Source organism: Diaphorina citri, unplaced genomic scaffold (genome assembly GCF_000475195.1).
Source record: "Diaphorina citri unplaced genomic scaffold, Diaci psyllid genome assembly version 1.1 scaffold311, whole genome shotgun sequence".
Classification (NCBI taxonomy): domain Eukaryota; kingdom Metazoa; phylum Arthropoda; class Insecta; order Hemiptera; family Psyllidae; genus Diaphorina; species Diaphorina citri.
The window spans coordinates 20,407-35,666 of NW_007377746.1; the positions used below are offsets into that span (position 1 = coordinate 20,407).

Sequence of the window (15,260 nt, forward strand, 5' to 3'; positions counted from 1 at the left end):
AGATAACTAACTAATTTATTACTAGTTAGTCTAGCTACCAACGAGTACGCCAGGAATAAATAAGTAGGTATGTACCTAGCTACCTAGGTACCTAGACCTAGGTTAAAAAAAGTTCACTTAAAGAATGAAAGGTTAGCAGGAAGAATGGCCACACATTGACCGATTATACAAAGCCGTAAATTAATTTCTAATAGGTTCACACCCGCTGTTTGGTCCAAGGAGACCCTCGGGCCAAAAACACATAAATATCAATTTTTAGTGGAACTCCTATCAATTATAAAAAAAGAACACGCAAGAAATGGGATGCTTTGTTTCCAAAAAAGTTCGAAGGCCCTTGACCCAGTAACTAGAAATATTCAAAATAATAGTCAAGATTCAAGATGTAAATTTAGGATTATGCAGGCAAGATTTGGATTTAGGTTCTTTTCTGCGGGGAACAAAATTTATTGAAATGATGGAACGTTGCGTGAATTGAACTCAATTTTTGTTCAAAATGCGATGATTTTTCAAATGGATTTTAAAAATGAATGCGTCTGCGTCTAGATCGCGGGTTCAATTCCCGCACGGAGCGGATTTTATCCTAAATACCTAGATTAGGTTCGTTACCGGAACAGGCTGGCTTTCTCCTATCCTGTCTTCCTTCTCTCTTCGCTTTTTGAACGATAAGACGTCATCAGTAGTTACAGTTCCCTCGATCAAACATCTTAAAAAAAAAAAAAAAAAAAAAATTATGTCATCAGTAGTTACAGTTCCCTCGATCAAACATCTTAAAAAAAAAAAAAAAAAATAGTTATGTAGGTACCTATATACCTACCTACCCATGTCATTTGAGGAGAAAGGCTCATAAGAGGGTGTGTTACTTGGGTGTCAGCATGACAATAGATTAGAAATTAACAAATAACAATACATTACGTTACTCTAAGTGACACAGATTTGGAGAAATGTATTGATGAAATATTGGAATTATTTGAAAATTCAGAAGACCACACTATCGCACCTGTGCCTCTCACTACTTCGGGGTGAATTTGATTAAAAAAAAAAAAAAAAAAAAAAAAAAGATGTCAACACCCCTTCCAGAATGCCATCACTATTTGCTCTGCCGTCTTCCGCCGTCTATCGGTCGACATACCAGACATCCTCTCTTTCATACCTGCCAACTCCTGGAATAGGTCGCCGAACTCCAAATCAGGCGGTGGTTCAACCCCGGATAGGAGGGCATTGATTTTGTCCTCGAGTTCAACTCAGCAGTAGACTAATAATAATCGTGCTTATAATGCTCGCATAGGACTGAAAAGTCCATTTACCTCAGCAGTAGACTACTACGATTATTGTGGTCAAATTCTCAAATTATTTTGAGGATAAAATTCCATGCCTCGGCTGGGATTGAACCCACGCCCTCCTGTTTACCAGGCGAACTTCTTGACCACTACACCACCGAGGCAGGGTAGGTATGTATCTGACGGAACGACACTCAACTAGGGAATATTCTACTTATCTTCCTCCTCACTCAGATCCAGTTCATCCTCATCCCCTCCAATGTTCAGCAGTAGGCTACTATTATTATTGTGGTCAAATTCTCAAATTATTTTGAGGGTAAAATTCCATACCTTTGCTGGGATTGAACCCGCGCTTTTCTGTTTACCAGGCGAACTTCTTGACCACTACACCACCGAGGCAGGGTAGGTGTGTATCTGACGGAACGACACTCAACTAGGGAATATTCTACTTATCTTCCTCCTCACTCAGATCCAGTTCATCCTCATCCCCTCCAATGCCCTTCCAGAATGCCATTACTATTTGCTCTGCCGTCTTCCGCCGTCTATCCGTCGACATACCAGACATCCTCTCTTTCATACCAGCCAACTCCTGGAATAGGTCGCCGAACTCCAAATCAGGCGGTGGTTCAACCCCGGATAGGAGAGCATTGATTTTGTCCTCGAGTTCAAGGCTGCCCCCCATGGTAGCACCGGCACTGGCTGCTAGAATCTCCTCGTGAACTGCCCCGCCTGACTTGAGCGCGTCGAAACTGGTTGGCTCTGTACGATCTGAGGAGGGGGGAACAGAATAGAAATTCAGCGATTCTCAACCGGGGGTACACGTACCCCTGGGAGAACTGGTATTTCTTATTATGAGACAATGCAAGTGTTTTAAAACTTATACCGCATGGCAGTAAAAATTCAGTACCTTTTTGACAAATTACATAAGTTAAAGCACTTAAAAAAGGTAGGTACTTAACAATATCATTGTTTTATTTTTCAGGTAACAAGTGTGATCTGGAATCTGAAAGGGAAGTTGATTTCAATGAAGCCGAGGAAATGGGAGAATATGTCCCAGAAATCCACTATGTTATGGAAACTTCAGCCAAAGATAGCACCAATGTAGAAGAGGCATTCTATTGTCTTGCCAATGAGCTTAAGGTGAGAATTCATAGGGGGAACTGTAAAACAGCAAAGGTGTTATCATCCCAAAATCAAAGAGAGAAGGAAGACAGGATAGAAACTTATATTTGTTTAGGGAATAGAATAGAATAGTTTTATTGTAAATAAAACCAAAAGGTATCTTACAAAGTCAATTCAACTTAATTCTAAATTAAACTTTAAATTACAACTACTTAGGTATAATGGAATAAAATACAAATAATTCTATACTCATTCTACCTAACTACCTACAAAAGTTACACATTTAATACTTAGTTAATTTGGTATGTCATTAGGATATAAAAACAATGTGAAGAAATATAAAGTAGGTACCTAATTAATCATTGAGAAATTCCGTTATGGAAAAGTATGCTTTTTCTATCAACATTTGTTTTACCTCAGCTTTGAATCTCAGGTAAGGTAAGTCTATCACATTAGCAGGTAATTTATTTATAAATTTGTGACACCAGAAATTTGGTCCATTTTGACTTTTGGTAAGACGTAAATATTGAGATCTAAATTCATTTTTCCATCTGGTGTCATGAGAATGTAAGTCACTATGTTTCATATAGTTAGCTAAATTGGACTTGGCATGTAGCAAGCACTGTAAAATATAAAGGCATGGGAAGGTTAGAATACCCAAAGTTTTAAAAGCATCTTTACATTCTGCTCTGTATGGTAGCTTGGCAATTATTCGTACAGCTTTTCTTTGTAGTCCAAAAGCTCGCTCTTTTGCTGCAGAATGACCCCATACTATAATGGCATAGGATAAATGGGATTGAATTAGCCCAAAATATACAATGCGAAGTACCTCTTGTGAAACACATGATGACTCAACATTCACAAAGAAAACAGCTAACTTTGTTGAATGTGAACCAACATTGACATCCATGTTGACAAAAGTAGAAAAGTGGTTCTCTGCCAATCGTCTATTTATTAATAAAACTAAAACGGAAAAAGTTATATTCAGTTTGAGAAACACAGAGACATTTGAAAATCCTGACTCTGTAACTTTATTGGGTACTAAATTACAACCCAATCTATGCTGGGATGCCAGCAAACAAAACAGATTCTGTATCATTCATAAAGTCAGGGATGTCATTAAAAAAAAAAAAAAAAAAAAAAAAAAAAAAAATATTTAGAACTTACCTTCATTCCTGCTTGGTTTTGCATCTGGACTGTCAGGACAATTTTTACAAACTAACATTTCAATTGAAGAATTGTAGTCTTTTGTGTATGGTAACCAACTTTCTACATCTGCTAGACATGATTCCTGAGAAAATAAGAAGAAAAAGAGGCTTGATTTAGACTGAGATTAAACACCATAATAAAGTCTCATTTGTGCAGGATAATCAAGGTATTCTTTCTTAATTAATAGGTATAGTAAAACAAGTAGGTAGGTAGTTTTTCTTTCAACAGAAATCCAGGGTCTAGGGTAACCACTTGAATAATAGAAAATAGTTTTTGTTGCATCAGGAGAAATAGAATTTAAATAGAAAGTATCAAATAGGAGAAATCTCATGGGTACTACAGAATAACCATATTAATCAAGCTAAAAAAATGTAACTTTACTAACCTTACTAGTGTCTACATACAAGATCACAGCTTCAACACTGTTGGAAAAGTCTGGACTGGTAATGGTTTTATGTTTGAGGACATTCAATTGAATATCCGCTGAATAATATTTGTTATCAAGCTTCCACTTGAAACTTTCTATGTTCTCTTCTGTGGAAATTCCAACTAGCTTGTCATCACTGCTCAGCTTCAATAAACCTGTGGAACAAAAACCAGATATAGTGTCTAAAATAATACTTCATAGGTATACTTCATACCTAGGAGATAAGTAGGTAGGTACTAATGTAATGGGTAATTATTCAGAAGCCACAACAATGAAAAAGAAAGATTCTTTTTGTGTTTAACCTAACCCTATAATATTTTTTTAAGAGTTTTGACAGAGGGAACTGTAACTGCTATGGTCTTATTGTCCCGACATCAAAGAGAGAAGGAAGACAGGATAGGAAAAAGCCAGGCGTTCCGAGAACAAGCATTATCCCATCAGGATAAAATCTGCCCCGGGCGGGAATCGAACCTGTGGCCTAGTGCTTACAAGGCAGATGCACTACCAACTAAGCTAACTAGGCTGGCATGCCCTATAACCTATAATAACACTGGTCACTGCTCATTTGACCGCACCTTTTGGTAGGTAGCAATGTTCCATTGACAACTTGACGTGACTTCTGAAAAACTACTGTTTATTTTATAGGCTATGGTTGATGGTCAGTTCAGCTCTCCGTTATGGACGCCTACTTACTTTTGATAAGTTCTTGAGGATCCTTAGAAACACCAATGAATAATGCACTTGACACTCCAGTACTCGTAACTGGAGTGTTTTCTTCTGGTGATGAACTTTCCATTACCCTGGTGATGTCAATTAGAGTAGGTAGAAGAGGTAGGTAAAAAAGTCTACAGAAAATCTGAAGTGTCAAGTAACCAAAAATCTTAAAACCGGCAGGAAAGTTGGAAACTTGGAAACAATCAAAACTTTCACCACTGATAAGGAAAAAATTACCTTTAGAAATTTTGAAATTTGAAATTTCGCGCTTCAAATGACGTTTTGCAAAAAAGGCATTTTTTTTATTTTTTACAAATTGGGGGGGGGGGAGAAATAAAGGGGTGCAGTAAAATCTAAAAAGATACTGAATTTTGATCTCAATGTACTGAAGTACTGATTCTGATGTTGGCGGGGGTTTGTGAGATTGAACCAGGGTACCAAAGGGGTACGCGGGCGAAAAAAGGTTGATAACCGATGGAATAGATTATACTGCTGAGATAGGACTGTAAAGTCCCTCTGTCCCAGTAGTCTACCCTAGGTCTTATGATTTTAACATTTCATAGCATACATTTTTTTTTCTATGTGATAAGCAGACCTTCAACTACCTACTAAAAGTCATATCAGGTAGTTCTTTAGCTGGAAAGCCTAACTTTTTCATTGTTTATCCTGTTGAGATAGGACTCAACAGTCTTGATTAATATCTTCACGAGGCTGAGTGTACCATATACTTACCCCAAATCCCAGAGTTCTCAGAGTCACTCCAAATCTTACCTTTTCTAACCAGGTTTGGCCAAACATGGGCATGAAGTGCCTGTGCTATTCTCTCCACTCCGTACACATCCCTGATATCATCTTCATACTCGTCACCTCCACCAGTCTCATCCAAATCCAGTGGCTCTAACTCTACCAGTTCAAACTCATTGTCCAAACACCACTTGACCACTGGAAAATGAACACAGGAGGGTTAGAAATTACAGAACCTATTTGACCCAATAATTATGTATAATCTAGGGGTATCAAAGATCTGCTGTCCACAGTGTTAATGTGTCTTAAAAAATATATATATATAAGAAAAAAAGGTGCACAAGGGAGAAAACTGGAAGTTGTATAAATGAGAATGTACTGCTTCATGTGTTGACTAACAAATAAGGAAAGAGTGAGGAATAATTGGATTGACACAGCTTGGACATGTGGAGAGGATATACCTAGGTATGAGAGTCATAAAATTAGAAGCTCAGACAAGAAAAAAAAAAAAAAAAAAATCTTTTCTTTAGAACTTACCTTCATTCCTGCTTGGTTTTGCATCTGGACTGTCAGGACAATTTTTACAAACTAACATTTCAATTGAAGAATTGTAGTCTTTTGTGTATGGTAACCAACTTTCTACATCTGCTAGACATGATTCCTGAGAAAATAAGAAGAAAAAGAGGCTTGATTTAGACTGAGATTAAACACCATAATAAAGTCTCATTTGTGCAGGATAATCAAGGTATTCTTTCTTAATTAATAGGTATAGTAAAACAAGTAGGTAGGTAGTTTTTCTTTCAGCAGAAATCCAGGGTCCGGGGTAACCACTTGAATAATAGAAAATAGTTTTTGTTTTTGTTGCATCAGGAGAAATAGAATTTAAATAGAAAGTATCAAATAGGAGAAATCTCATGGGTACTGCAGAATAACCATATTAATCAAGCTAAAAAAAATGTAACTTTACTAACCTTACTAGTATCTACATACAAGATCACAGCTTCAACACTGTTGGAAAAGTCTGGACTGGTAATGGTTTTATGTTTGAGGACACTCAATTGAATATCTGCTGTATAATATTTGTTATCAAGCTTCCACTTGAAACTTTCTATGTTCTCTTCAGTGGAAATTCCAACTAGCTTGTCATCACTGCTCAGCTTCAATAAACCTGTGGAACAAAAACCAGATAGTGTGTAAAATAATACTTCATAGGTATACTTCATACCTAGGAGACAAGTAGGTAGGTACTAATGTAATGGGTAATTATTCAGAAGCCACAACAATGAAAAAGAAAGATTCTTTTTGTGTTTAACCTAACCCTATAATATTTTTTTTAAGAGGTTTGACAGAGGGAACTGTAACTGCTATGGTCTTATCGGTCTTATCATCCCAAAATCAAAGAGAGAAGGAAGACAGGATAGGAGAAAGCCAGCTGTTCCGAGAACAAACATTATCCCATCAGGATAAAATCTGCCCTGGATGGGAATTGAACCCGCGGCCTAGTGCTTACAAGGCAGATGCACTACCAACTAAGCTAACTAGGCTAACATGGCCTATAATAACACTGATCACTGCAGGCTCATTTGTGACAGCACCTTTTGGTAGGTAGCAATGTTCCATTGACGACTTGACATGACTTCTGAAAAACTACCGTTTAATTTATAGGCTATGGTTGATGGTCAGTTCAGCTCTCCGTTATGGACGCCTACTTACTTTGGATAAGTTCTTGAGGATCCTTAGAAACACCAATGAATAATGCACTTGACACTCCAGTGCTTGTAATGGGAGTGTTTTCTTCTGGCGATGAACTTTCCATTACCCTGGTGATGTCAATTAGAGTAGGTGGAAGGGGTAGGTGGGTAGGTACTTCTAAAAAATCTACAGCAAATCTGAAGCTTCAAGTAACCGGAAATCTTGAAAATGGCCGGAAAGTTGGAAACAATCAAAACTTTCACCACTGATAAGGAAAAAGTACCTTTAGAAATTTTGAAATCTCGCGCTCAAAATCTTCAAGTGACGTTTTGCAAAAAAGTGGGCAGTTGCTCGATATTTTTTTTATATACATATATACAAATTGGGGGGATAAAAATAAATTAAATTAATATAAATAGATAAATAATGTGATAGTAAAATGTAAAATCAAATTATTTATTTTTATCTTTTTACGCTTTTATTTCAATTTATATGATTTTAGTTTAAAACGTGAAATTTCATGTCTTGTAAAATCATTTTTTTCTTTTACACCTGGCCCTATTTTGCAAAAATTGCAACGTTGCCAAATGATGGACTTTTATCAGATAATTTGCAAATTTCAATCTGGCATCACCGCAAAAATGTAAACAAATTTCAAACTTTTGATAAATTTGATAAAAAAATTTAAGGATCATATTAAATTCTTAATTTAAACACCTCAAAATAACTTTATATTACTTATATTCGTTAATTTAAGTAACTCCTTATCATATTTTCCTTATCACTTCTTTACCTACAGTGAAAATTCACTCTGCACCTTGTCTCTACTTCTGATGGAACTATGAGTGGGTGATAGTGACTCATACAGTCAGTTCCATTTTTATCACAGACTGGTGAAAAGATGTTCTAAAATGTCTTCCAGCCTGACCAATGACCATCCAAACACTTTCCAAGATGACAGTTATGATTTCCTCTTTAAAGTTGTCCTCATCGGAGACTGTGGAGTAGGAAAAACTTGTGTCGTACATAGATTCAGAAGTGGTGACTTTGTCGAGAAAACTGGAAATACAATTGGTGTTGATTTCTCTATGAAAACAGTCAATATTGATGGCAAGAAAGTTAAGGTAAGTGATTTGACTGTCAGTAAATACCAGAACTGAAGTGATAGCTGTTAAGCTTGGTCATTTTAAAATTCACCCTCCTGTTTTTCTCAATTTAAAACCAGCCTGTATCATCTCTTGAAACAAGTATGACCAATGTGTAGGTACTAGGTAGGTACATTATGATCTAATCACTAATGAGTAGTTAAGTTATGTAATCACAAGATATATCAATATTTCATACTCAATATCATTCATATTAATAATTTTATTTTCAGCTGCAAATATGGGACACAGCAGGACAAGAAAGATTCAGAACAATTACTCAGAGCTACTACAGATCTGCCAATGGAGTTATTATAGGTGAGATTTTGTGTTTCTATGGCACTTAGCAATGTGGCAATTAAAAATTAAGATGAAGATAAGTTCGAATACTTTGTCTTCACTTGACTAGGGTGATTGAAAAATTGAATATTTTTATAATACCTACATAGGTTACATGGATGTACATTGTGTGGAAAACTTACTTCTGTAGAAAAGACTGGTACAAATCTTGCTACATTAGTCACAATTTTTTTTTATATAATTATTATAAATATCTTTCTCTCAAAGCTACCTATATTGTCCAGAAATCCACCATACCCCGTTAAACCTGACATTGAATTTAATTGATCAGTTTTTGAACATTTCCAAACATCTCAAAGAAGTTCGAAATCCGCTTCTGCAAATTTCGAGTCTACATGACGATGTTTTTAATTAATATTAATTTAAAAAATAATAACATACAGCTCTACAATATTGTTTTTTTATTTTATTATTATTTTAATTAAGCCATGACAACAGCACGACTCAGCCTACTATAGCACAGACTGAGACTTTTTTTTTTTAATAATTCACAGAGTTTTAATTCAATATAAATATGATTTCTTACAGGGTCAATGAACGTTTCAAATCGATTCGGTCTAAGAGAATTGCAAAATACGAGGTCTTTTGATAATTGGAAAGTCGAAACTTGGAGATTTTGTGAAAAAAAGTAGAAACGAGAAGGACTATCTCAATCAAGGAACGTCATTTTTAGATCCCTAGAAAAATTCGTGAGAACTTTCGAGTGAACCCTGTTTATAACCATATGAAAAGAAATTTAACACTCTAATACTCATTCAGTTTTATAATGAGCTAAAATGATAATAATAATAATAGTAATAGCAAGTTAAAACGATGATGATAATGCTTATGATAATGCTAGTAATGTTACTGATGCTGTTTTGGAAGATGAGAATGACGTTGCTTAATTTCACGCATCTGTTTCCTTAACAAGTTCACGACCTGTGGTTTGGCTGAATTTCTTCTGCTAGCATAAATAATATTTGTTTTTAATATTTTATTCGTTGCAAAAATAATTTAGATTCAGTGTGTCTCAGGATGATCGCAGAAATGAGAATACAGGTTGTCTCCACACAAATCAATTTATACAGTATAATTTGGTGGCAAGGATATCATATCACAGTGGTACAGCTCAACTTCCATCCCTAAAAATGTAATTCAGAGGTGTAAGAACACAATTCAGAGAAAGAAAAACAAGGTATGTTGATTTTCATAAAATCAAAATGGTGTTTTTTTGGGTACAAGCTCTTCAACTTGAGAGTTTCTTTACTATGAATAGTCAGGTTATCAAACTTTCAAATATAAAACTTCTTTTTCAATCCCTATAAGGTTAAGACAGTAAGACACGATTTTTTTTTTTTACTTTCTATTTCTGAAAGGACACGATAGAGAGGGAAAGGAATGTCTCCCTTCCTCTCTCTCCTGATAGTCCTACATCCTGAAGTCCCTGCTGTATGGTCATTAAAAATAATTGTCTGAGTGGAACGCCAGGGACAGAGTTCAAATCTGACGTTGGAGACCTTTTCGAATATTTCGAGATTTCTTTCTCAAATTTGAATCTTTTATTCTCGACCACGTGGTGTTAAAAATATACCTGAAGACGTGAATTGTCTTTTATGAGCAACAAGTTACCCAACAAACTCTTCGTTGAGGTTCGGCAACGTCGCGGACGGCCGATTTGATCTGACGGAGTGACGACGTAACGAGGGCGTGCTGCGAAGGGTTAATTAGGAACGGTCCAGTGGGGTGTTGAATTTTATAAAATAAACCTATATGGTTATGTACCTACATTGTTCATATTTATTTCAATATTTTTCCCCCAATGATATTATAATAGAAAACTTGCTCAAAGCCTTCTATCTACCAGCTTAATTTTCTATCTACCTATACAAGGACAATAAAATAATAAACAAAAGGATTTACTGAAATGATGATTCTTATGATTGCCTAAAATAATAATCAAGTATGCAATGTGCAACACAATAAATATACATTTTAAACCGCCTATCTTCGACAGTGGTCAAATCTTCAAATATTGCTTACATCTTTTCTTTGATACTTTTTTTTTTTTTTAAGAGGTTTGACAGAGGGAACTGTAACTGCTATGGTCTTATCGTCCCGAAATCGAAGAGAGAAGGAAGACAGGATAGGAAAAAGCCAGCCGTTCCGAGAACGAACATTATCCCATCAGCTTAGTTGGTAGGATAAAATCCGCCCGGGCGGATTTTATCCTACCAACTAAGCTAACTAGGCTGGCAAAAAAGATCTTTTATTTTCACTGCCCTGACGCAAAGACCAGTCCCTATAATATTTGGTTCATCTACTACACCTCAAAGTTTCCATTATTTTCCCTCAAGTCAAACCATTTTTTTTTTATCAAACAATGTAAAACAAATTCAAACAATACCAACTTGGTAAAACTCTCACCCTGCCTCCTCCCCTGATAACGAACGTGTGAAGTGCTGAAGTTCAGTAGAATCATTTCAGCTAAGGTTACACTTCTTGCTGATAGTCAAACTCAGTCCAGCTTTAGTCCAGATTGATTGACCCGAAGAAGAGAGTTGTGATTCTGAGTTGTGGTAATTTTCCTTAATATCCTTAGAGTTCCTCGTATCTCCTGAGATCAAAATGATATTTTAGAATTTTCAGAACTTCACAATTTTTGAAGTTAGTGGAGATGTCAATTGTTCTAAAACGTTGGTGGAGATGTAAGTTTTCCCCAAATGAATTAGCGGAGATATCATAATTATTTTCAAGATGCTGCGTTGGTGGAGATGTAACTTTTTCCAAAACAAATTAGGAGAATGAATGTTCAAAATCAAAATTATTGGTGGAGATGTAAGTTTCCCTAACTAGGTAAATTAGAGGAGATGCTATTTGTTTGAAGACATTGGTGATTGGTGGAGACATTGGTGATTGTTTTCCAAATGGATTTTTAGGCAAATCTTATGTGCTTACCATCCAAGATAGTACTTGGGGGGGCACTTTACAAGCCGGGTATTTTTATATTTAAAATTCAGTGCAACATGATTTCCATTCACGTAACTATTAAAAATTGTAATAAAAAAATTAAACAGTCATTACGAGATATTCCGGGTTGCATGCTAATAAAAAAATTAAAAATAATCAAATAGGCCGGCCTATTCAGGGGACCAGAAATTTTACGACTTGTTACGGTATAGCCTAAAAACACACCATAAACTATGATTTAAACTACCCATGTTTAATTTAATTTAATGTCTAGTTTTTCCCCACTAATTAATCATAAAAAATGACATGCTTTGTGTTTGTGTGATTGGGTGGAAAGTTTGTTGTTAATTGGAAAACAAGAGGAAAAAATACAGTACGAGTTTTCCTAATTATGTTTAAATGCTGTAGGAGTGCTTTTGTAATTGTAATGCCAGTGATAAATAACAAAATTAAAATTACCTACCTAAATTTTCACCACAAACTAGATAGGTAGATAAAAATATTAAATAACTATCTACGTTGTTTGTTGGTAGCATATTTCTTCCATACTGTCTTCTACTTTATTTGAGTGAAAACATAACAGCAAGGAAAATCCTACTTTATCTGAGTGAAAACATAACAGCAAGGAAAATCCTACTTTATCTGAGTGAAAAGGAATTCCCTTTTCGTCCTTTAAGAAGGAAAGCAGGAAAGCTAGAAAAGTTTCCTTCTCTCAGCTGATGCCCTTACCAAAGTACCACGGACCTGATGATTTTACATTCTTTCTCTCTCTCTCTTTCTCTTTCTCTCTCTCTCTCTCTCTTTCTCTCAAAACATCCTTTGTCACTCTCATCGCCAGAATATTGAGGCTCTCTCTCTCACTCACTCTCTTTTCACTTACTTAGACTTAACTTTTCCATTTTCCATTAAAAGGAAAACAAACTTTCGTCTCCCTCTATCCCCCCCCCTCTCTCTCTCTCTCTCTCTCTCTCTCTCTCTAGCGCGCCTTTCCTTTGTCTCTCTCTCTCTCTATTTCTTTGTATTTTACTTTCCATAGAAAAAGCTCTCTCCCAAGAAAAGAATCCTAAGTGTGGTAATGTGCTACCTAGGGTTGAGGGGGTTATTTGCTACCTAGGGTTGAAAGAGAGATTTGTTACTCAGGGTGAGAGAATGCTGCCCAATGCGTGGGAATTCTACCTAGGATGAGAGATTGGGACATTAGAGAGAGAGAGAGAGATAAAGAGAAAGAAAGAGAGAGAGAGAGAGAGAGAGAGAAAGAGAGAGCTTAAAAAGTGCTACCTAGGGTTGAAGGAGTGATTTGCCACCTAGGAAAAGAAAATAAATAGGCTATCTAAAATGAGAAACTGAAACCGCGCTAGAACAGATTTTGTATAAAGATCGAGCCCGCGCCCTCCTGTTTACCAGGCGAGTTTCCTGACCACTACACCACCGAAGAAGGTTTATAACTGGCTTTCTTCCAGATTGTTCGGATATTTCCATGTTTACAAGAACATCCTGTATACAGTATTATCCTCCTGTTTACCAGGCGAGTTTCCTGACCACTATACACCACCGAAGAAGGTTTATAACTGGCTTTCTTCCAGATTGTTCGGATATTTCCATGTTTACAAGAACATCCTGTATACAGTATTATCCGCCATATAAGTGACTGACCCCCGACTGGGTCTTCAAAAGTTGCACAGAATTTACATACACGACTTCATCGGGATTAGACGGTTGTGTGTTGCTTGTACACTCAACTAAACACTTGTAACACATGGTCGGGGGACGGGGGATATTTAGGGAATTGATTTTTTTTAAGAGGTTTGACAGAGGGAACTGTAACTGCTATGGTCTTATCGTCCCGAAATCGAAGAGAGAAGGAAGACAGGAGGATTTCGTCCTGTATCCATCAGGATTTCGGCACCTCTTCCTGAATAATGCACTAAAGCAAGGAGGATAAATGGAACGTGAGGGATTTGGAATAATGGAGAGCTACGGCAGTGTAGCCTTAACCCTGAAATACTTGGTGACTGATCGAATAGATTTTTTTTTTTTTTTTAAGAGGTTTGACAGAGGGAACTGTAACTGCTATGGTCTTATCGTCCCGAAATCGAAGAGAGAAGGAAGTTATTTCGTCCTGCATCCATCAGGATTTCGGCATTTCTTCCTGAATAATGCACTAAAGCAAGGAGGATAAATGGAACGTGAGGGATTTGGAATAATGGAGAGCTAACAATGACGGCAGCGTAGCCTTAACCCTGAAACACTTGGTGACTAATCGAATAGAATAGAAGAAATCTTAATTTTAGCACCAAGATGATCATTCTTCATTCTCTATATCTTTAATTGTTTCTCCATTGAAAAGTTTCGTACCAATCACTGGAAAATGTGCAAAGTTTATGGACTTTTTAGGAACGTTTGAAACTATGATAAAATTTTGGAAGTTGATCTTTGAACAAAAATTGAATCATTAACTATTAAAGAAGGGGTTCTCAAACTTTTTGGGCCGCGGTGCCCTAAATGACCGTTCAAAGTTGTGCGGTGCCCCTACAATGCCGGTGCACACTTTGAGAAACCCTGTATAGTGTATGGAGAAATGATGATTTATTTAACCCATCCAGCTCCATAGCTGCCGTACTAGGGGTCTATTTCTTCTTCTAGTCCGTTTCGTAAGTATATCGGACGAGAAAACAAACACCGAGAAATTTTTGTTCCTCTCCTAAAAGGGTTAAAAATAGACTTAAAAGTCCTAACTTACTTTTGGTTCGGTTAAAACTTTTGCAAGTTTCCCGTTTCTTTTATCGGATTTTTCAATCTTGCTCTCACCCCCCCACCCCCATTTCTCTCTCTTTCTTTCTTTGGTCTCGATCTTCTGATGTTTTTTTTTTTTTTTTTTTGTTTGTTTGTTTGTTTTTTTTTTAAGATGTTTCACATAAGAGGTAACCGGAACTACTAAGGTCTTATTGTCCCGAAATCGAAGAGAAGGATAGGATAGGAGAAAGCCGAGAAAGTTCTAATGTTTGGTAGACTAGAAAATTGTACGAAGTAAATTCATAAGATTCGTTTTTCGAACAATCTGGAGTCCATGTGGACCGAAAACTCATATGAAAAGCAGTCCTAATCGTAGCTCCACACAGGAGGCAGCTTGGAAAATAATAATCGGCCTTAAAGGAAAAAAAAATACGAAATTAAAAGAGAGAGAGAGAGAGAGAGAGAGAAGGAGAAAAAACTTTAGCCGGCGTTCTTATAATAAGAAAAAGTAATTTTAAGTTGTAATTGAAAATGGGTGTATGAAGTGTGTATAAGGGGAGAAAGAAAGGGAGGGAGGAAACAGAGAGGGAGGGAGAGAGAGAAAAAAATTAATCAAAAAACACTGGTTGATGGAAAGCGAGCAAGTAATTTCATGGGTTTTATGTAATTCCTAAGTCAATTTTGATTAAAAAATGAAATATTATACCAACATGGAGCTGCTAACGGAAAGCGAGATTGGATCTGAATTTGTTTTTTTCTTGTTATTATTTTGAAAATTACTTTTTTTTTAGGAAATAAAATAATAATAAAAAATATTAATTTATTTTTTAATTTAGCACAAGTAGGGGAAGGGTGGAGAGGGAGGGGAAGTGGATTATTTTAGATTAG

The 15,260-nt window shown here is 36.2% G+C and overlaps 1 protein-coding gene across 2 annotated transcripts; it reads right to left on the reverse strand.

The window, feature by feature from the left end:
- Nucleotides 1–1,240: 1,240 nt before the first annotated feature.
- LOC103507396 (alpha- and gamma-adaptin-binding protein p34-like) lies at nt 1,241–7,504 on the reverse strand. Of its 2 annotated transcripts, XM_008471863.3 has the most exons (6): nt 7,207–7,504; nt 6,465–6,661; nt 6,031–6,154; nt 5,521–5,691; nt 1,774–2,045; nt 1,241–1,538 (listed from the first exon to the last, which is right to left on the reverse strand). In XM_008471863.3, the coding sequence occupies exons 1-6, from the start codon at nt 7,307–7,309 to the stop codon at nt 1,488–1,490; spliced, it is 918 nt and encodes a 305-aa protein (XP_008470085.1). In that variant the 5' UTR covers nt 7,310–7,504; the 3' UTR covers nt 1,241–1,487. The 2 variants fall into 2 exon arrangements, with proteins under 2 accessions (XP_008470085.1, XP_017298804.1); XM_017443315.2 differs by lacking the exon at nt 1,241–1,538 and having other exon boundaries at nt 1,631–2,045; nt 7,207–7,502.
- Nucleotides 7,505–15,260: the final 7,756 nt, after the last annotated feature.